We start from the raw sequence: 21,685 nt of genomic DNA, 5'->3' as shown, positions 1-21,685 counted from the left end.
ACGCACCTCACCCTTGTTTTGTTTCCCCTCAGCAAAGAGCCAGAATGCCTTACTGTACTTTGTGACTCAGATTTTATCTGAAGGTCCCGAGTTCAAGTCTGGCTCACGCTGGGTGACGCAGCATCAACATGCGGCAAGTCTGGATTTACTAGCTCTCAGCCAGATCAGCTCTCCCACGACTTGGGACCAAGCGTTTAAAAGTGCCTCAGAACAATGCATTCTGCTGCAACTCTCAATGCAGCAGGAAATCCCTATACAGTTGTACCTTGGTTTTCAAATTTAATCCATTCCAGGAGTCCGTTTGACTCCCGGAACAGTTCAAAAACCAAGGTGCGGCTTCCGATTGGCTACAGGACCATCCTGCAGCCAATCAGGAGCCGCGGAAGCCACAAAGGAAGTTCAGCTTCCAAAAATCGTTCTAAAACTGGAACAATCACTTCCGGGTTTCTATCGTTCGGAGCTGAAACATTAGAGTTCAAAGGCATTCAGCTTCTGAGGTTCCCCTGTATTTAAGGGGTTTCGTATCCTGGGTGGCGCTGTGGGTTAAACCACAGAGCCTAGGACTTGCCAATCAGAAGGTCGGCGGTTCGAATCCCTGCGATGGGGTGAGCTCCTGTTGCTCGGTCCCTGCTTCAGGCAACCTAGCAGTTCGAAAGCACCCCCAAAAGGTGCAAGTAGATAAATAGGTACCGCTCTGGCGGGAAGGTAAACAGTGTTTCTGTGCGCTGCTCTGGTTCGCCAGAAGCGGCTTAGTCATGCTGGCCACATGACCCGGAAGCTGTACGCCGACTCCCTTGGCCAATAAAGTGAGATGAGTGCCCCATACGTAGAGTCGGCCACGACTGGATCTAATAGTCAGGGGTCCCTTTACCTTTACCTATCCCACCTTGCAGCCTTCCTAGTTCTAGTTCTCTTCAACCTCCTCCTCCAGCTCCCATTAGACACTAACCAGCATGACTACCCTCAAAGAATCCTAAAAGTGGTTCGCTATGGTTTTGCTACAGATGCCAAGAGTTGTAAGGAGACCGCCATTCCCTTCACGGATCGAGAATTCCTATCGGGATTTAAGGATCGATCTGTCTTCTGCAGGGAGTGCTGGGAACCACAGCTCTGCAAGGAGAATAGGGGTCTCCCGACAGACCTCCGCCCCCTCAGGAAGCAACAGTTCCCAGGATGCTTTGGAGCAAGTCGTGACCGTTTACGGCGCGACCCTGTTTTGCAGGTATCGTGCAGATGGGACCCCGAATAACCAGCTAAAGCAATCCGCAATCAGGAGCGCACTCCCCAAAACCGCTTTCCAGCGGAGACAACATTTTGCACTCTTTAAATTGGGCTTCTTGACCAAAAAAGAGTACAGGAAGGCTTTGTTGTTGTTGCTTTAGAGCACAAGTGTGTTATATGCAAACACACGTCCGCTCTGTGCACCAGGCACCCTCTCCCCCAACCTTGGGAGAAGGAGCAAGTTCAGGCATGGAGACTAATTCTTCCCCTCCTGGTCCCACCTCTGGACCAAGACAGGTATCACTTTAACAGCTCAGCATGTCCATTATTTGTGGGGAGGGGGCATTCCCACAGGGCCACACCACATGGGGAGTTTTAACCCTTCCTTCCCCAGCCACAACCTTGATGAGGATCCTCCCCTATAAGGCTGAGATCATGGATGGGGAATCTTCTGGGCGTTGCTGGAGTACAAGAACTCCCATCACAACAGACCCCTGGCCATGCTGGCTTGTGCCGATGGAAGATGGAGTCCAACAACCTGGACAGAGTGGTGGGGGGCACAGATTCCTGACCCCTAAGGAAAAAGTCTCCCATTGGGCCAATGAGAACTTCGACCTCATCCCAAGCTTCATAGAAGTGCTCTCACTGTGTATATGTTGGGATCAGGGCTGAAGACCTCCTGATTCAGTGTAGCCCCAATTAAAATGCGGTGGGGGCGCTGTGCCCCATATTTAATTTAAAAAAACAAACAAACCCTATGCTGTTAGAAACCATGCTATTGATATCCAGTTTGGGCCTCTATTCTGAGAGAGAACATTGAAGGAGACCCAAAGCCCAGATGGAATCTTAAAGGGCCAAAAATGGATGTGCCCAAACTCCTTGGGTGGAAACAAGCTACCCATAGGTTGACTACCGTTACAAGGTTTTTGTTCGAGTGCAGCTTGCACACCTGTTCTCACAGGGCGGAAGGAAGTAGGAGAGTCATGTGCAGAAGCCCATTCCCTGACAAGGACAATACAGAGCAGAGCACCTCTTTTGACTTTGAACGCATCTCCAGCAAAGGACAAGCCGCAAGGGTTAACTGTGGTCCTAGCCAATCCTTCTGCTTCATGCCTATAGTTAGGGCCGTGTGCCAAATCACAAGAGTATTTGTTTCCTCGTTCGGGGACAGAAAAGCGAACCAGTGAGTTGAAACCTGTTGCGCTACTGCCCCACGTGGAGGACTACTTGAACATAATAACCTGGAAAAGACAGAGGGAAAAGAAGCTCTGAAGGCTTTCTTTCCTGCATCCACAACCCCCTGTTTCAGCACCTGTAAGGATCAGAAGATCCCAATGGAAATCTGGCTGCAGGGCAGCTTCAGATTCTCAACCCATTGCCCTCAACCCAGAGCAGCCTGTGTTCGGACCAGTTCTCGCTCAACTTCCCATAGTGCCAAGGTGAAGACATTTGGTTAAAACACAGTGTGGATGGCAATCCTCCAGGTCCCTCGGGCCTGGAGAACAAGGAGAGAAAGCACACAAACTGCTGAACACTTTGCCCCATGGCATTACAGAACTGCCGAGTCGGAAGGGGCCCCGAAGGTCATCGAGCCCAACCCCCTGCAATGCATGTTTGTTCCCAGATCACATGACACCCGCCAAGAGGGGCAAGTACACAGAACTTGAGGAATTGCACCGCCAAGGCAGCAACTGGGGATAAGGAAGGAACACAGGCAAGACCGACAAAGGCCTTTGGAGAGGGGAAAGCAATACAGTAGTACCTTGGTTCTCAAACGCGGAAAACCCGGAGGTTTTCCGGTTTTTGAACGATTCTCAGAAGCCGAACGTCTGATGCGGCTGTTGGCTATTGTTTCTGGGTCGCCTGCACCAATCAGAAGCTGAGCCTTGGTTATCGAGCATTTCGGAAGCCAAATGGACTTCGGGAAGGGATTAAGTTTTGCGCTTTTGTTTTTGCTATTTATTTTACGGCTTTTGTTTTAGAGGCTTTTTTTGGTTCATTTGTTTTTGTGACTGTGTGGAACCCAGTTCAGCAACTAACTGATTGATTGTGTGACTGCGGAAATGGATAAAAGCCCCTCATCCAAACAATGACTATCATCAATGCAGGTAAGAAAAAATAATATTTTTTTATCAGCTACAATACTATCTTATTCATTTTATAGTACAGTACGTTGATTATTAGGACGTGGGTGGTGCTGTGGGTTAAACCACAGAGCCTAGGACTTGCCGACCAGAAGGTCGGCGGTTCGAATCTCCACAACAGGGTGAGCTCCCGTTGCTCAGTCCCTGCTCCTGCCAACCTAGCAGTTCGAAAGCACGTCAAAGTGCAAGTAGATAAATAGGTACCACTCCGGCGGGAAGGTAAACGGCGTTTCCGTGCACTACTCTGGTTCACCAGAAGCGGCTTAGTCATGCTGGCCACATGACCCAGAGGCTGTATGCCAGCTCCCTCGGCCAATAAAGCGAGATGAGCGCCGCAACCCCAGAGTTGGCCATGACTGGACCTAATGGTCAGGAGTACCTTTACCTTTTTACATTTATTATTGCTTTCATTTTATGGATCAATGGCCTTGTTAGATAGTAAATTTCATGTTAAATTGCTGTTTTAGGGGTTGTTTTTAAAAGTCTGGAACAGATTAATCTGTTTTGCATTACTGTCTATGGGAAAGCGCACCTTGGTTTTGGAACGCTTTGGTTTTGGAACAGATTACGATTAAGAACCAAGGTACCACTGTATTTAAAGAATGGATCCTTAGGGTGCTTCATGTCGTCCAAGAAAGAGAGCAACTTAAGTGTGCCTTTCCCTTCCCCACTTCAGAAGAGAGTCTTTCCCTTCGCTAACCCCTTGCCCTTAGGACCAAGCACTCACTGAAACCGGAGAAAGAGGACACCACTTTTCCTAAGCATTATTTTTGAGTGCGCATGCTCGCTGCCTCTCATAATGCGAGCCGATGAGTGTCCTGGCAAGCTTGCTGGAATAATGACTATCCTGCAAACGCCTGATGTGCTGAAGCAGCCATTGTGCAAAGCAAGTCCATGGTTTGTCCGGGAGCCAAGCTACGCCGAGTCTACTGCTGCTTCCTGTTGCTTGCCCTGTCCCAGCATTATTTTTGGACAGGCCCCATTATGCTCTGTAATCCTGCCTGCAGTCAGGATGGCCACATTATTGTCATTGGTTAATATTAGCCACCACTGCCTCCGTCTGGGTGGTCGGACTACAATTACTCCAGTGACCAAACTGGTATGTTTCGAACAAAAAGGAAGAGGGTGGGGTCTTTTTTCCCGGAGGAAAGGCTTTAATTTTAAGAAGGAATTGGGGTGCCTCGTTTTTCATCAGTTCTTGCAAAGAAGCCCCCAGCTGCAAAGGGGCTCAATAGCCGATCACTGTTAAAAAAAACCCGAAAAACCACCTCCCCTTATCCCATTGCCAGACGGCCTTCTCCTCCAGAAGCTTCGCTCCCATCCCCCCGCCACCCAGAGAAAATGCTGCAAGCAAGCCAGGATGTCAGTGGGCAGTTTAAACCCCTCAGCAGCAAGGAGATTATCCGCTATTCTCAGCATTTAGCCTCTCTACCTGTTTAAAGCATCACTTTTGATAATTAAACGCACCAGTTACAACAAGGTGACAAGGTTAATAGACAGAATACCTAGCAGTCAGTCAAGCAGAGAGTCAGGTTTGCATCCAGCAAGCCTGAACAAGACTTTTTTTTTCCCCCTTCTCCAGACTCATTTACCTGGAGAAGAGCTGAGTTGGAAGGGACAATGTCCCAATTCACTTGAGCCCCTTTAACCATTTCAGGGAATGCCGTGCCCTTCTGGGGCACACTGTTAAGATCCCTGCACTGCAGCTTGGCCTAGATCTATCCCCAAATACTTGTCCCGGCTCCTCGATCCATTCACTCGCAAGAGCGCAGATAAGCACCTTCTTTGGGGAAATAAAAACCTCTGGCATGGCGAGTGTTATCCTGGTCATGGAACAATGCAGCAAGTCTAAAAATGCATGGCTTTATTTTACTAAGACGGTGAGTCACCACTGGAGCAATCAGGAACGAGAAGATTTATGGGACTTCTGCCTGATCAAACAGAAACGTCCCCTGGAATTGACTCTTTTTAAAGTTAACAGAATCACAGCCTGGCCTCGTTTCTCCAAGAATAAAACACAGTAATTCAAGAAAGTTACTTGGAAGCTGCTCCCAAGCTAAGAGGCGGATCCTACGCAGAGTTAGGTACACTTAGGCCGCAATCCTAAACACACACACTTGCAAGGGAGCAAGCCCTACTGAACAAAGTGGAACTTTGCTCCCAATAAGCATGTTTAGGATTGGCACAATTCAGCCCTCTGCTTTTGCTGCGGAAGGCTCTGAGAAAGGAGCCAACTTACAAGACTCATATATTCCAATGCAAACTCATGGCAATGGATGTAAAAATACTGTCACAGTCCGATCGCTTGAAGTATATGCACTCCACTTCAGAATACCAGCCTCACCCAATGGGCTGCAACCCAAGGCTAGGAGAATTGGTTACTTTTCAAACACTTAATGCAAACAATTATCTGCTCCGCTGTAGTCCCCCCCCCCCATTAAAAATACCACACATTTCACGTTCTGTTCCCATGATGCACTCAGTCCTTCTACCAAATGCAAGTTTCCTCTAATTCTTTGTTTGTTGTCACAGATTTCACTTTCGGAAAGTTGAAGTCCTCTCATAGGCTCAAAGATAATCTGATAGCAGTTTTTCGCCTCCTCGGGTCAGAGACCCTTTGATAGATCCAGACAAAAGGCCTTTGGGGAAGGGCTGTCTACAAAGAAAAAGCCTGGCATAACTCAGCAAGCGTTTTTTTGCTTTTCCTCAACAGCAGATCTTAGAATAAAAGTCAGCCTTAGCAGCGAGCCAGAAAACATCTTTGGAACGGGAGTATGGTTTAGTTGAAGAGCTGGCTGCTGCTGTTGCTAGCACTTTTCCAGCCCAGGGGTGTAAAGCACACAACCAGGGGATTCAAAACTTGTATTAAAAAAACAACAACAACAACCATTTGCAACAAAGCACTTAAGATATTTTAGCACCTCAGCAGGCAGCCAATAAACGTGACTCATAAATAAACAATTAAGGTGCCTTATATTTGCAAACTGCAAGGTCACCATGTGAACGTGGGGTTTTTTGGAGGGGGGGGGTCGAATTTTGAATATGCATTGGAAAAAATGCCAGCTCTGACCTATACAATGTTCCTGGCTTGCCTGAACACCGGGGGGGGGGGGTGTGTCTTACGAAGAGAGAAAACACTAAATTCTCACCGTCCTATTTAATGAATAATGGAGGCTGACTTAAGTGAAACAAAGAAAGTCACGCACTGGAAAGCATTTCAGGGTATCAAAACAGATCATAGATTAAGCCATTGGCATTGTGTGGGAGAGGGCTTTAAACAAAGGCATGCCAATGCTTGAACCAGCAATAAAACAAGGGGTTTCCTGAGGTGTGTGGCGCAGGCCTCCTTATGGGAAACACACACACAAAGGCTTACTCCGCAAATATCCACTGGCTAAAGTGCAGGTCACGCTTCTTTCAAAAATATGCGATCGCATTTTTCTGTATCATTTTAGCAGTTGGTGCAGGTGCAGCCTTGTGGATGATGGCTCCTTTCTTTCCTTCATGCTGGTTCGCTGCCCCGTTTCCTAGCAACCTATTCAAACCTCCAACCTCTTTAAAAAAAAGGAAATTTACAGCCCTCCATCGCCACAGCCATTACTCACGAGGGTTACATAAAAACATAGGCTGGGCAGGGGGAAAGTTTTAATAACAAAACTCTAAATCCTAGTCTCTACTTCATTTAATTACACATGTACGTAGTTAACTGTATGTTAAATGGAGCAGAAACCATGCAGGTTAGAATCTACACTATACACACACACACACACGTTTTGATTTTACTTGAGGAAGTATAGATTCTATCCAGCATGGATTACAGGGTCTGTAGAAGGAAGAGACCTAAAGGGCTTTTCACTCACAAAGCAATGTTTTAGAACTATTTCTTGACAGAAAGCATGTGGATAACACTTCCTGGCAAAGAGAAGATGTGGGGCCCTTTTTAAATGTGGGCCTGTATTTTTATTTTATTTTATTTTAAAAGGAGAGCCTTGAAAAGTTAACAGCTAGCCAGATTTTTATTTATTTATTTATTTTGCCAATTGCCAACTAAGTTAGGAGGCAAATCTGAAATTAACACCAGCTCCTAACAGCTTCCAACGGGACTGCTCAGTTTGCACCAAACAAGAAAAAGCTGAGGACCAACTGGCTCATTCTCAGTTGAAAGGAGACCAGAATAGAGAATTAACCCAAGTCTCAGCAGTGACTGCTTAGCTAGGGAGCTCAGGGTTGCCTTTGGAGATAACATAGCCTGGAACATATGCCTGCATCGGATCTGGGGTGTGTCATTCCTACCACAAAACAACGAACAAAAGATGCCATGAGAAGCTTGAGGAAGAAGGCAGGTCACTCCAAACCAAGTGAGCTAATGGAAACTAGGAATTTCATCATAAAAGCACCTTGGGTCCAGCCAGGTGGATTTTTTTGTGCACAAAGGTGAGAAAGAAATCCACACTCAAGACACAGCTTTTTCTTGGAATCAGATTCCTTGAAGGAGTCTTCTGCTAACCTACAGCTGCTTATAGTATTATTCCATTCACACACACACACACACACACACACACACACACAAGATTTAGGATCCCAGTGCTGTAGATGGCAGGAGATTATGTGTGAATCAATAGGTAGCAGCCTGAGAAGCACACCTGGTGGAATTACCTGGCAGGACAAGATCACCATAGGATTTACTCATGCCTGACTCACCGGATATGCAGACATGCCATAAAAAAAGCAGACGGGTGTTGGGGGGGGGGAATGTTTTGGGAAGGAGAGAGATGGGATACTGTACAGGGAGGAGGCGCTGGCTGCCTAATCTCATGCATGGTTTATGAAGCAAACCCTACAGGGCTCCATGGAGGTTTCTCTCAGGTGTAGGGCTGCAACTTCAACTGGGGCACAAGCACCATTGCTCAGCGTGACTTACTCCCAAGTAAACAGGTCTAGGATGGCTCTGTGCACAGGGACTGCATCTCAGTGTTTGCAGATCAGATCTGCTGCTTGCTTTCACAGAAGCACCGGTCACTTTTAGGATTATGGGCTGGTGGTGGAGGGGGGAAGAGATCAGTTTCATGACACACACACACACACAAGAAAAGATTTGTCTATCCCAAAAGGGTCCTGGATGAACCCGCTCCTCAACAAAGACACAGAGAGAAAAGAGAAAGAAAGGAGGCCGAATTCTTAAGAGAAGGTTGACAGCCATTGGCAGCACTTCAGATACCACACATTTCCACTAAGCTTTTTTTATCCCTTTGATGGCAGATTTGATAACAGTTTTATCTCCCTGCAAGCAAAACCGAACTAGCAAGGCTCAGAGTATCGAACAGAGAATACTTTTGTGAGCTCCGCTATTGTACTTTGTAATGCAATCTTCTTAAATATGTGCACTTAGTTTCACCCTAAATCATAATGATCTTTTTTTTAAAAGAAAAAAGAAAGAGAAAGAAAGAAAGACTCAGAAGGATGTGTGTGAGCGCCGATAATTGCAGCAGAGACAGATAGGAGGCAGCACAAGAGCACATGGTTAGCATTTTGTGTTGTGCTCCGAGTTGCTGGGATCACAAGAGAGAAACTGGAGGAGGGACTTGGCTGTCCCTCCCACTGAATCCTCCTGAGATCTCCCTTCACGAGCCAATCAGAAAAATGCAATCTAGTGCGTGAATATTCATTTGGGAGACAACGGTTGCACCTCTTCCAGAAGACCAATAAAGAAGGAGACCTCTATTTCAAGAGGGAGGGAGGGAGGCAGGGCTCCTAAAGCTGTTCTTTCAAAAGCTCTCCCTGCCCATTCACACAACCAGGACCTGCTCAGCACCCATAAAGAGGGATCTTAAATGGATTCCACATGTCTGGCCCGGAGTTTAAAAGGATGCTGTCCAGCTACGCCCCTGAAGGGAGACGGCAGATTCCTGCTTTACAGTGCTGGCAGGCAGGCAGGCAGGCAGACAGAGACCAACAGCACGGTCCCTTCAGCATTATCAAGAGCTCAATAGTGACTTAAGCAAACATGCATTTGGTGAAAGTGCAACCCATTTGAAGACTGGGTCGTTTGCAGCCAACTGGATTAAGGACCAACGCCCTTCCCAAGTGCACACCCTTGTTTCCAGGTGGAGGGTCCAGAACTGCTACCCAAGCCAAGGGAAGATGGTTCCAGCAATCTTGCCTCGCCAGGCAAAACCGTCAAGCTCTCATAGGAGAAGGGGAAACAAGCAAAGGATGGTGGTGGGCATAAGGCAGAGGGAGTTATGTCTCTCCTCTTGATTGAGCTCCCAGAGATTCTCCAGGGTCTGGGCTGGGGAAGGAAGCACGCTAACAGGATTCTCAGGGAAGCTGGCAACCGGGAACAGATAGCAGCTCCCACGGGCACCAGAGATGCCACTGGGTAGGGCGAGAGGGGTCCTCATAGCATTCCACCAAGGGGGTCTCCAACGCACGGCCTGCCGCCCCCCACCCGACCCTCGTGCCTCCACCTAGGCATAAGAACTAATTTGGGGGGCAGCAATAAAATAAATTGCATGAACTTCTGACCTTTTAAATTCTCCTGGGGGGGGGACACTGGGGACAGGGGATGACTTGCATATACATGTAACACACAGGTTTTTCCCCCACCCACCAATTCACTTAGGTTTTTCCATCTAGCTCCGTTGCAGCTTAGCCGGACGGAGAAGTATGCGGCTCTAAGCCTGCGACCGCAAGGCAGCCAGCCCCCATGCACAGCAAGGCGAGGAAGAAGGAAGATGCTCTCAGAAAAGTCAAGTCACTCACCGGCCAGGCAAAGCTGAAAGGGAGGACAATCCGGTTCCTTTCGTTATTCTGATTGTATTTCAAACTGAAGGTATTCCCACCGACGACTGGGGTAGTTCCGGACCCAAAGCTGCAAGGGCCCCCAGCGGAAACCCTCGACTGATACTCCTTCAGGCAAACTTTGAAATAAGTATCGCATTCATCTCTGGTGCATTTCTTATCGGCAGGGTTTCGGGTCCCGTCACAGCAATTCCCATTCTGCAATTCGCCATTGACATTTTGCATGGATATGATCTCAAACTCGAACTGGCCTGATGTTAGGGTCACCTGTTTTGTTTTTGCATTTAAAAAAAAAAAGTTCCCCAAAGAAAGCAGAGAGGAGAAGGAAGCGTTAGCACGTTGCTTGTAAATAAACATTTTTTTAAAAAAATAAATCACTAAAAAGTTTAGCAAAAATGAAAGGGGAGGCTTCTATTGCTCCTTGATTCAACAGGTTAAAAAGCGAACAGGAACCCTCATCTGCTACCCACCCCCAAATTCTGATGTTAGGGGCAATTCCCAGAGGGAAATCGTGTCGCTATTTGCCTCCCAGCGCTCAAAGAGAGTTAAAGGGTCGTTAGCTTCAAGCAAGGGAACAACGCAGAAAAAGCATTGCACAGCTCAAGCGAGTAACTCTAATCAAGTCAGACGCACTCCTGAAAACAATCACGGAAAAGTCCGCTTGCTGCGAGGCTTTCAGAGAGCAAAACGCTCTGGAAAAAAGAAATGGAACGCTGACGGTATAGGAGGGAGAAAAAAAGGGAAAGTCCTCGGGAAAACCTGGCTTCCCCCTAAAAATCATCACCCCGAATTCAAATACGTATAGTAGAAGCATTTTTTAAAAAATGCAGCTGGAGGGGGGCGGTGGGGAAATCGGTCAAAGCGAATGTCTTGGGGCGGGGGGTTGGGTAGGCGGGCAGGAGCTCTGCAATCGAAAGCTTTCCTTGGGAGACAAAAACCCCAAAAAACCGAAACCTGCGAAAAGCGAGCTTCAACGCCCGAGCCTTGCCCCAAAAACGTACCTTGACTCGCAAGCATAACAGGGCAAGGAGAAGCCGTAAGGAGAAGTCCGTGAGCTGCGGTCCCTTTGAGCCAAGCATGCCTCTTGCTTGCAGAGTGCCCTTCGCGCAGAGACGCTCCCCGGCTCGCTGCCGCTCTTTGCAGCCGCTGCCCGGCTCCCAGATATATATATATGCTCTCCCGGTGGAAGCGCGCGCGGGTGGAAGACGCCACTTCTCAAAAGGTTTTCAATAGCGCCCCGATCTTCAATGCAAAGCAGCCCAGCCTCCTTTTATTCTCCTTGGCCTCTGTCTCTTAAAAAAACCCCCACCCTTCCTTTCTTCCTTTCTTATTAGCGATGGTTATTCCGCGCGCCCCCACCCACCCCCCTCGCCCGCTCGCTTTTCTCTCTTTTGCAGAGCTCGCCGGCCAACCCCTCTCTCTCTCTCCAGCCCGGCCAGCACAATAACCCGGCCTGAGCCCCCCTCCCCACCCCCCGCCACACTCACATAGACGACACCCCTCTGGAGAGAAAGGAGGGGGCCCACGGCTATTTGCACGCGCGCAACCAGCCCCCTCCAAAAGGAAAAAAAAAAGGAAGCCAGAGGAGGAGGGATCCGATTGCCCGTGCTGCAAGCCCCACTGAACTGACTGCTTGCTGCTGCTGCTGCTGCTTGCTAGCCCATGGCTACAGCAGGAGGAGGAGAAGGGGGGGGGGCGCAAACGTCAGGCAGCGCATGCGTTGCTATTAATATGCATTAAGGGGGAGGGTGGAAGGGCAAGCCGCAGCCCCGCCTCGGGTCCCTGGAGAGGCTTGCCTTTTTTCCTTGGAAGGGTGACAAGAGGTGGAGCCACCCTGGGAAGGCAGGGCTGGGCTGGGGGGGGGGAGGGACGGGGGCGGCGAGGGTTGCAGGAGGTGAGGAGCAAAGCGCAGCAGGTGGGCAAGGAGCCTTGAGAGAGGCGGGAGAATTAATAATGCTTGACGCGCGGCAAGAAAACCGCGCGTCTGTTTGCAAAGCTAAGCAGGGTCCGGGGTGGTTTCAGACGGGATGGGGAAACCGCGCGGGTGGAGGAGGTTGAACTGCACGGCATTGGGGGGGGGGGGTCCCTTCCCCCCACTCTAGGTTCCGCGATGGTGATGCCAATAGGAGGGTTTGCGTGGCAGGGGGTTGCGCTAGATGACCCTCGCGGGTCCCTTTGCGCCAGTGGCGTAGAGTGGGTTGTCAGCACCCGGGGCAAGGCAAGTAATTTGCGCCCCCTAACCCGTGGATTTGCGCCCCCTAAGCCTAACCCCCAGATGTTGCGCCCGGTGCGGCCGCCCCCCCCTGCACCCCCCACGCTACGCCACTGCTTTGCGCTCTGGTTCCATGACGGCTAATAGCAAGCCTTCGATCATTGCTGTTGCAAATATGGGAGAGCGCGTTTGGTATTGCTGATCGTGTTTGCGGAGCTGAAGACAAGAATTAGGTTTTTTTAAAAAAAATAAAATAAATAAAATTAAAACGGGAGGGGAGGGCGGAGATGCCCGTCAGGTGTGCAGCCCTCCTAAGATGGGCGTGTTTTGGAAAGCCTTCGCGGAAGAAGCTGGCTGCCACCCAAACGCGCGTGCACGGAGGTTTCAGGAGGGGGGGGGTTGGCTTTGCGCAGAAACGCCCCGGACTTTGGAGGGTCTCAGTTGCCCGTCCGTTCCGTCTCTTCCCTCCCCCGTCCGGGCCCACCCGCCGCTAGAATCGTGTGCCTGGGTGATCCGCCAGCCCCGGATAGCATTCCATATGCCTGTGCCAAACGTGGGATCTAGTTCACGATCGCTCGTGTTGCAATAAATCTGCTAGTCTTTAAGGCGCTTTGTTGTTCTTCCTTCGTAAGGAAGCGGGCGCGCTCTCTTCTCATTCTCTTCCTCCCCCTCGGGGGGCCACACAAGCTGAGCCCCTTTCTCAGGGCATGGGAAGGGAAAATGGATTACTTTGGAGAGCGGGGGGGGGGGGAGGCTTCAGAAATGTCCCACGCTCCCCGATCTCACGTGGGAGAGCTGCAAAGAGAAACTTTACGCGTTCGCAAGGAGGAACAGCTCTTTGGCGCAGGATTGCAAAGTTCAGCAGCTTTTAGTATCGAGAAAACCTGGACGACGCGTGAACGCCGCATGATCGAGCCGTCTCGGGGAGCTTCCGTCCCAAACCACAGGGGCAAACGCAGCCTGAATGCCTCGGCGCTGTGCTCAGGCTGTGGAATTCGACGGGAGACTCTTTGACTTCAGAGCAAACGCGCAGACTCGCACTGTTAAGTCTCAGGGCGATCAATGGAGCTACTTACTCCATAGTTCTCGATCAACCTGCCTGCCTCTGGGCGGTCCAGGTGAGGACTCGCCTGACTGAGCAACGAACTAAAGTAAGAGTCCCTGCACGCAGAAAGCTAGTATGTCAGGGAAACGGCTAGGCTGCAGTCCTTTTCCCTGACGTGCTAGGTTTTTTTAGTGTGGAGGATTTTATATGGAAAGCTATGAAATCACGTGGAATAGCTCTACCCCGCCCCCACCCCAACTCTTTGGGGAGGCAGACCAGGCACAGGTCTTCCTTCCGATGCTTTTGCCACTAAATAGTTATCGCACATACCTATGTGGGTTCTACAAGGGATGGCACTACTTTAAAAATGGTGCGGGAGCGACGTGGCTTGAGGCTTGTTTGCTCCCTGCGCTTCTGATCGGTGAGCGCAGCATTATAGATAAAAGCCTGCCGGAGTGAATAATGCGCGCAAACACCATTTTCTGCATTGCGGGCAGCCGTATGGGTTTGGGAAGGGGAAAGAGGTTGGTCTTGAGTATTTGTAAGGATACGCGGGACGGTATGAAGTAAAAACACGCACGCGCAAAACACCGAAGTCGTGAAGATTTGCTCCCGAACCTGTTACTGAAAGAACAGCCTCTGAGCACATCAGGAGTGCTTTCCCCACATGCATCAGCCGCCCCAAGAGCCGAGGAGAGGGTGACTTTCAGAGTCCCAGCTGTAACGCCCTTGGGCCTGATCCTGTACACTTTAAAGCATCTTTTCCTCTTTATAGGAGTTCTGGGAACTGTAGTTTGACAGCCTCAGAGCAGTGGCGTAGCGTGGGGGGGGGGTGCAGGGGGGGCCGGCCGCACCGGGCGCAACATCTGGGGGTTAGGGGGCGCAAATCCACGGGTTAGGGGGTGCAAATTACTTGCCTTGCCCCAGGTGCTGACAACCCACGCTACGCCACTGCCTCAGAGTGAGAATTCCCTTTACCAAATGACAGTGCCCATAATTTACTTTTAATTTTTAAATTTTTTTTGGAGCGGGGAGCGCTTCGAATGTGCTTGGGGGCGTGTATGCAGCCTATGTTTGGAAAGATTCCTGCATTGCATGGGGTTAGACTAGATGACCCCTGGGTCCCTTCTAACTCTAAGATTCTATGATTCTATAGTAACACGGGGGGGGGGGGAGCCACACCTGAAAAGCCATGATTCGAAGGTTGCCCTCCTGCGCGCCTTTTTTTTACTTGTGGGGGTTGGGTGCGTAAGACCCGCAGTGGATGGCAATTGCTCTGGGACAGGTTGTGCGTGTGTTTGTGTGTGTGTGTGTGTGTGTGTGTGAATGCGAGAGAGGAAGATGATCACACTGGGAAAAGGAGGCGTGTGCTGGAAATCAGTGTCTCGAGACAGATCGTCACCCTGGGGAGAAAAGGGCGTGCGCGTTAAGGGTTACTTCTGCAGTCAAGCCGATCGCGCAGCAGCAGAGAGCTTCGCTGCCTGAGATCTGGCAAGATTTGATGGGTTAGGCACCAGGAGAGGAAATCCTTTTTGGCAACGGGAGAGACTTCTCCAGGAAACTGATCACCTGAACCAACGTGGTGCGCTGACACACACACACGCACACACCCATAAAAAAAACCCCGAAGCAAACAATCAAGCGCCTGGAGGCAGGCTTACTTCTGAGTAGCAGTATTCCCTGCGCTTGCTCCGCAGCCTGGTTTTCCCGTTTCCCAAAGTTCAGCTGCTGCGCAACTGGACCTCTAAGGGGGCGCTGCTCTGCGGCGGCTCCAAGCGTGGTGGCTGCTTAAGTAGGTGACAATCAGCTTTCGATCTGTAGCCCTAAATAACACTTATTAGGAAGTGAGTCGGATGGGCTTCCGTGGGACTTCCGAGAGAACATCTGCTGCGTCCAAACGATTATTTAAGAACAAGGATTCCGGGCAAGGAGAACACTTTAAATCGGAACAAATCCAAGCCTGTTCGCACCTGTCAGCCATGCTTTATTTTTTTGGCGTATGAGTTGCAGTCATTAGTAAGAGCAGTTAAGCTTCCTTTTAAGTGCTCAAACTGTGTCATGTCTCAGTTAATCCTTACTATGACCCTGTAAAGCAGGCTAATAGAATCATCCCCATTCTCCAGATGGAGCTGTGGTGGAAAGGCAGACCTGGTTAGTGCTGATGTGGCGCTGTGGGTTAAACCACAGAGCCTAGGACTTGCCAATCAGAAGGTCAGCGGTTCAAATCCCCACGACGGGGTGAGCTCCCGTTGCTCAGTCCCTGCTCCTGCCAACCTAGCAGTTCGAAAGCACGTCAAAGTGCAAGTAGATAAATAGGTACCGCTCCGGCGGGAAGGTAAATGGCGTTTCCGTGCGCTGCTCTGGTTCTCCAGAAGCGGCTTAGTCATGCTGGCCACATGACCCGGAAGCTGCACACCGGCTCCCTCGGCCAGTAAAGCGAGATGAGTGCCGCAACCCCAGAGTCGGCCACGACTGGACCTAATGGTCAGGGGTCCCTTTACCTTTACCTTTAGCCTGGGCTGTACCAGTGGTATACTGGTGCGGGGAGGGGTTCGGTAGCCATATTTTTTAAAAAAATTAGCTGTCAGTGAAAGGGTAACCCAGGCATTGCTGAGTTAAAAGAAGGACGGGGGCGGGTGGCTATGTAGTCATTTCAGCACCCACCTGCAATCTGAAATGACACAGCTTGAATACACAGCTGGGGTAGCCTGGTCAGTAGGACATGAGACTCTTTATTCCAGGGCTGTGGGTTCGAATCCAAAGATTCCTACACTGCAGGGGGTTGGACTAGATGACGCTCTTGGACCCTTCCAACTCTGCAATTCTATGGTTCTATGAGAACTAGACCAGAGAGGCATGGGTTCAAATTCCCCGTGAGGCTGGCTATCTGCTACGTGACCTGAGACCCAGACCACATCCATACGTAAAGGTAAAGGTACCCCTGACCGTTAGGTCCAGTCGTGACTGACTCTGGGGTTGTGGCGCTCATCTCATTTTACTGGCCGAGGGAGCCGGCGTACAGCTTCCGGGTCATGTGGCCAGCATACCTTGCCGCCAGAGTGGTACCTATTAATCTACTTGCACTTTGATGTGCTTTCGAACTGCTAGGTGGGCAGGAGCAGGGACTGAGCAATGGGAGCTCACCCCGTTGCGGGGATTCGAATGCCGACCTTCTGATCGGCAAGACCTAGACTCTGTGGTTTAGACCACAGCGCCACCCGTGTCCCCTCCAGGCCACATCCGTACCATACCTTTAAACCTCTATTATACCACTCTAACAAGTCATGGCATCCTCCAAAAGAATCATGGGAAGTGTTGTTTAATTCCATTCAAAGAGGGATTGATTGTGAAACCATTCTGAGAATTGTAGCTCTGCAGGGGGGGGGATAGGGGTCTCCTAAGAGCCCTCAGCCCCTTTAACAAACTACATTTCCCAGGATTCTCAGAGGAGGAGGAAGCCATGGTATTTAAAAGTGGTTTAAGAGTTCTTTAAATCTATGGTGCTGATGTAGCCCCATAAATCTATGGTGCTGATGTAGCCCCAGTCACCCACAAGTTTGTGATGACGATGAAAAGGGGAAATTTTACAGAAAAATGAATGCCCTGTGATCTCTGGCAATGTGCGGCAGTATTATAATTTTTAAAAAAACCTGTAAAGTGTGACGTTCTTGTAACGTGTGACATTATAAAGTAATATGCTCCTTGTTTTATAATAATTATAACTATGTATTCATTTAAGACCTTTATATGCCAGTTAATCGTTCACATTTCTAAGCGGTGCATGCAAAAGCAATTCACAGAAAACGGAACAATGAAACAGCACAAATTCATCAAAAAACCAAACACCACCTTCACATGCCTACCGGAAGAAGAAAGTCATAGACCTGGTGTTCAGCACAAGGAGAGTGCTTGTCTAATCTCCACTGGGAGACAGTGCTACAGGCTTTTGGTCCACTACAATGAATGCGTGGCTTCTGAAAGCTGTGCATCTGAACAACAGAGATTCCCTCAAAAATCTCAGCGATTGGCTGAGATATAAGGGATCAGGTAGTCCTTGAGACATCCTGGACGCACAGTTAGTGAGTGGTTCCCTAGATCAGGTGGATGGGAGGTTGCCTGCTCTTGATGGGGTTATGCTTCATCTAAAGAGTGGGTAATTAGCTTGAGGTTCCTTCTTGATCAATTGCTGTCTCTTGAAGGTTCAGGTGGCCTCAGTGGTGCAGATTGCCTTCCATCCACTATGACAAGGCCCAGCTGAACTCCTATCTGGACAGGGATAGCCTAACTTCGGTTGTCTATGCTCTGGTAACCTCTGTGTTAGATTACTACAGGAACATGGGTTAGGGCTTATGGGAGTTGTAGTCTGAGACATGGAGACGGCTACACACGTTTCCTAAACCAGGCGTATAAACCATAGCAAAGTCAGTCACCAGGTGACAGTCCCTGTGTAAGCACAGAATGCCGACTGACCACTGGGAGCCAGGAGGCAGTGGCGCTGGGAAACCAGCGAGGAGTAGAAACAGGATGGCATAACCTGGCCAAAAAAGTAACCCTCTGTGTCCACACACATTTTGTCGCAGGTGAACTTCTACCATGTTCCTCCTGACCTCAGTTGGTTTTAGCTTGGATGAACTAAATGAGGATCTCATTGCTGCTCAGCAAGGTTTTTGTGGTCTATAAGACCTCGGGCCCATCAGATCCCGTTCTATAAAGATCAGCCAGAGATTATGCCTGTGTGCCAAAGGGCAGAGGTAACCCATCATGAGCCAAGGTTTATTACAACCGGCAGCTTTCGGATCACTGCTAATGTTCTACTTATCTGCTCATCTTTCTTGTTCTGGTTCTAAGCACTGCTGGGACATTGCTGGCATTAGTAAGCATCCTTCATATTTCCCCCTGGAAATAGGTTCATTTCAGCACTGGAGGAATTGATGGCAGCATGAGCCTGGTAGATTGTAAACATCACTCATTTTGCCGGCAGCTTTGGATTTCATGCAGGTTCATACTATGCAGGGTTAAGTAGGTTGAACTTCCCGGTAAAAGGGTATCTGACCTGCTAGACTTTCTATGAATTCTTTCCTGTTCTTATTACCTTTTAAACTAGTGGATTCTGTTGTGGTTGCCAGTTCTTGCACCTTAAATTGCTTGATGGCAAGAAGGTCCAGGAAAGGCTCGTTCATCATCCTGCCGAATGGAGAAGCTTCAAATTCCAGATTGTCTCTATAAAAGGGCCCGCAAGAGATGGCTTTTAAAGGTCTTCTCCGGCCCTACATCGGATTAACATCCCATGATTGTACTGCAACCAAGAGAAGTGGCAGCTTTTGAAATTCTGCCTTCTATGAAATTGTTTCTGTTTTACAATTTCGAATACTCATTTAAACATCCTTGAAATATCAAGGACTTCCCTTCTTCTCTTTCCATGATTTATTTTGCATATCATAAATCTCCGCATATTTTACAAAAACTAAACCATTCAGTATTCCATTATTACATCCATCAAAACTTATTTACACTGTTGAATTTATCTTAATGCTGCCAACATTTTCAAGTGTACGCAATTTCCCCCATATATTCAACAAACATTTTCCAGTCTTCTCTAAACGTATGTTCTTCTTGTTCTCTTATTTTATATGTTAGGTCCACAAGTTGTGCATATTTTATCAGTTTGAGCCAGGCTTCCTCAAATTCAGCCCTCTAGATGTTTTTGGCCTACAACCCCCATGATCCCTAGCTAGCAGGACCACTGGTCAGGGATGATGGGAATTGTAGTCTCAAAACATCTGGAGGACTGAGTTTGAGGAAGCCTGGTTTAAGTTGTCATTCTTCTTTAGTTGGGACCTCGCTCATTTTCCATTTTTGGGCTAACAAAACACGGGCCACAGTAGTGGCTTACATAAATAACCTTTTTTTGACACTTGGGAATTTCCATCTGAATTATCCCCAACAGAAAGGAGTCTGGGTTTCCCCCCTGAAAAGTGCTTTTAAACATTATTTTTCAATTTATTATGGATTATTTCCCAATACTCTTTTACCCTTTTACAGGTCCACCACATATGAAAGAACATTCCCTCAACATTGTAATTATAACTTCCGATGCAGCCTGAAGATGTTGCACATAGCAAGCCAAGCCTGTCACAGACAGCTTGGTGTTCTCCCCCCCCCAACTTGGTGTTCTTCCCCCCCAAAATGCAGAGAGCCACTGAAGGCTTGGTTGGTTACAGCATGATGCTGATAATGCCAAGGCTGCAGGTTCGATCCCTATATGGGACAGCTACATGATCCTCAGGGTCCCTTCCAACTCCACAATTCTATGGTTCTATGTAAAAGCAAAAGAGGTACAATTCTCCCTGCAACCACCAAAACCTGGGTTTAATGTGAAATCAGTGAAGCCGTACAGAATAGATGCCAAGTGAGATACTGCCATATATCTGACATTTCCAGGGACGTTAAAAATTGAGTGCAGGGTTGTTAAATTATGACTGCTACAGGGGTCATTTAAACTGCCAACTAAAAATTGAAATGGGGACTTAGAGTTTAGCATGAATGTGACTAAATAAGCAAACAGTGTTTGTCAGTGTGCAACTAGCTCTTCTAAGCACACTTACCTGCAGTAAAACTTCTGAGTAAACCTTGCTGGGATTGCAGGAATTCTACTTTCTGACTCATCTGGGGTGTGAGTGAGAGATAATGGCAATGGGTCCCTATTCAAACACACTAACGTGACACTAGCTCTGATATCACTTGTGTTGCTTCTAATTGCCATTAGTGTTAATCTTGGTAATGGATTCATTTGGCTCCATTTTGCCAACTTCTCGTCACACTCTGGCGTGACCAAGAAATCAAACTCAACACGGAGCTGCCTGGTGCCCACCGTGCTTTATAAGGCTAAGGTTGCACAGGGTACAGTCGAGGGCAAAAACTTGCTTCTTCCATTAGTAACAGGAATCACCAGTGGGTGAGCTTCAATTCCCTGCCTCCTCAGCTCAGCTTTTGGACCAGGCGGGATAGGGATGCTGTCTTAGTTGGGAGGAAGGAGATATAGGTCAAAGCAGTAGTCCCTTGCTCCTCCTGAGGCGATGGCAGATGGCGATATTGGGGGTGGCAAAGGAAGACAATGGGGTGAATAGAGGAAAAATTGGGACTTTGCACCTTTCTCTCTCCTCTGCTTGCCAAACAGGGGTGCCAACTTGAATAAAATATTGGGGGATCCCAGGTAAGCCCTACCCCATATAATCGTTCACAAGACATTGTGCACACACACACCATTTGAATGGCAATGCCCATCAAATTGGGGATGGGGCAGCCCCCTCAAATACTTCATTGGGGGTCCAAAGAGACCTCAGCCCCTAGGAGCTGGCTCCTCTGCCACCAAATTTGACCGTTTTCAACTAGCAAACGATAACAATATGTTGCCATTTGGGCACAGATCTGAGGCCACATTCCTAAGACAAGTCCAGAAGTGAAATCCGGTGTGGTTATGAAAGTGAATTTGGGGCTGCAGTCTGAAACCAGTTTAGGATGGGATAGCCAGCTGGGATAGCTAGCAAGGTGCCCTGGAGATATTGCTGGACTTAGCTCTCATCAGTCACAGGATGGCTGGTAGAATAGGAGTTGCCATCGAGTTTCACCTGGAGGGCAGGTGGCTAATGCCTAGATTTTAATTGTACCCTAGACCAGGTAAGTAATGGGCATTTTAATTTCAGAAGGCCCTTACACTCATCCTGCCTGTAGCCCTTTCCCGTATTTGAAGTGCCTCACATTTCATTTATCCTTATGTGAACTTGAGAGCCTCGGTGGATCGTATTTCATAACATTGGCTAATGAGATGCTATTATTATTATTTTCCATTTTATACATTTCAATAATTGTACAATCATTTTAACATTATAGAACTCGAATTCCTTCCTCCTCTTTCTGTGGTTCCTAAATTTACTTTTAATATTTTCTGCATATCCTAATTAAGTTAATTTACTCATTTATTCATCTACTTTAAATATTTTAAACTGCAGGTTCTTACAATAATCCTGCCAATGTTCTGATCTGTTTACAGTTTATTTGTAAATATTCAATAAACCATTTCCATTCTTTTATAAAAAGTTTATCTTGATTTCACATTTTTCCAGTAAGTTTCACCATTTCTGCATATTCCATAAGTTTTTGTATCCATTTCTCTTTTGCTGGGACTTCTTCCTCTTTCCATTTTTGGGGAGGTAACATTCTTGCTGCTGCAGTCGCATACTCATGGAAATGATGCTCGATTCC

General features: G+C 48.4%; 1 protein-coding gene and 1 long non-coding RNA gene across 2 annotated transcripts in view; one reads left to right on the top strand and one right to left on the bottom strand.

Annotated features, from left to right (window-relative positions):
• Positions 1-11,529, bottom strand: part of JAG1 (jagged canonical Notch ligand 1) — a 67,208-nt gene extending 55,679 nt beyond the window's left edge. The window contains exons 1-2 of the mRNA XM_082215447.1: positions 11,168-11,529; positions 10,128-10,433 (exon numbers count right to left, since the gene is read on the bottom strand). Coding sequence (XP_082071573.1) covers positions 10,128-10,433; positions 11,168-11,245 — 384 coding nt within the window. The 5' untranslated portion in view covers positions 11,246-11,529. The remainder of the gene's footprint in view (positions 1-10,127; positions 10,434-11,167) is intronic.
• Positions 1-21,685, top strand: part of LOC309528336 — a 187,799-nt gene that overhangs the window by 37,533 nt on the left and 128,581 nt on the right. The gene's annotated exons all lie outside the window — the stretch shown is intronic.

Source organism: Podarcis vaucheri (genome assembly GCF_965113315.1).
Source record: "Podarcis vaucheri genome assembly, chromosome: 3".
NCBI lineage: Eukaryota > Metazoa > Chordata > Lepidosauria > Squamata > Lacertidae > Podarcis > Podarcis vaucheri.
This window is presented reverse-complemented; position numbering and strand designations above follow the sequence as displayed.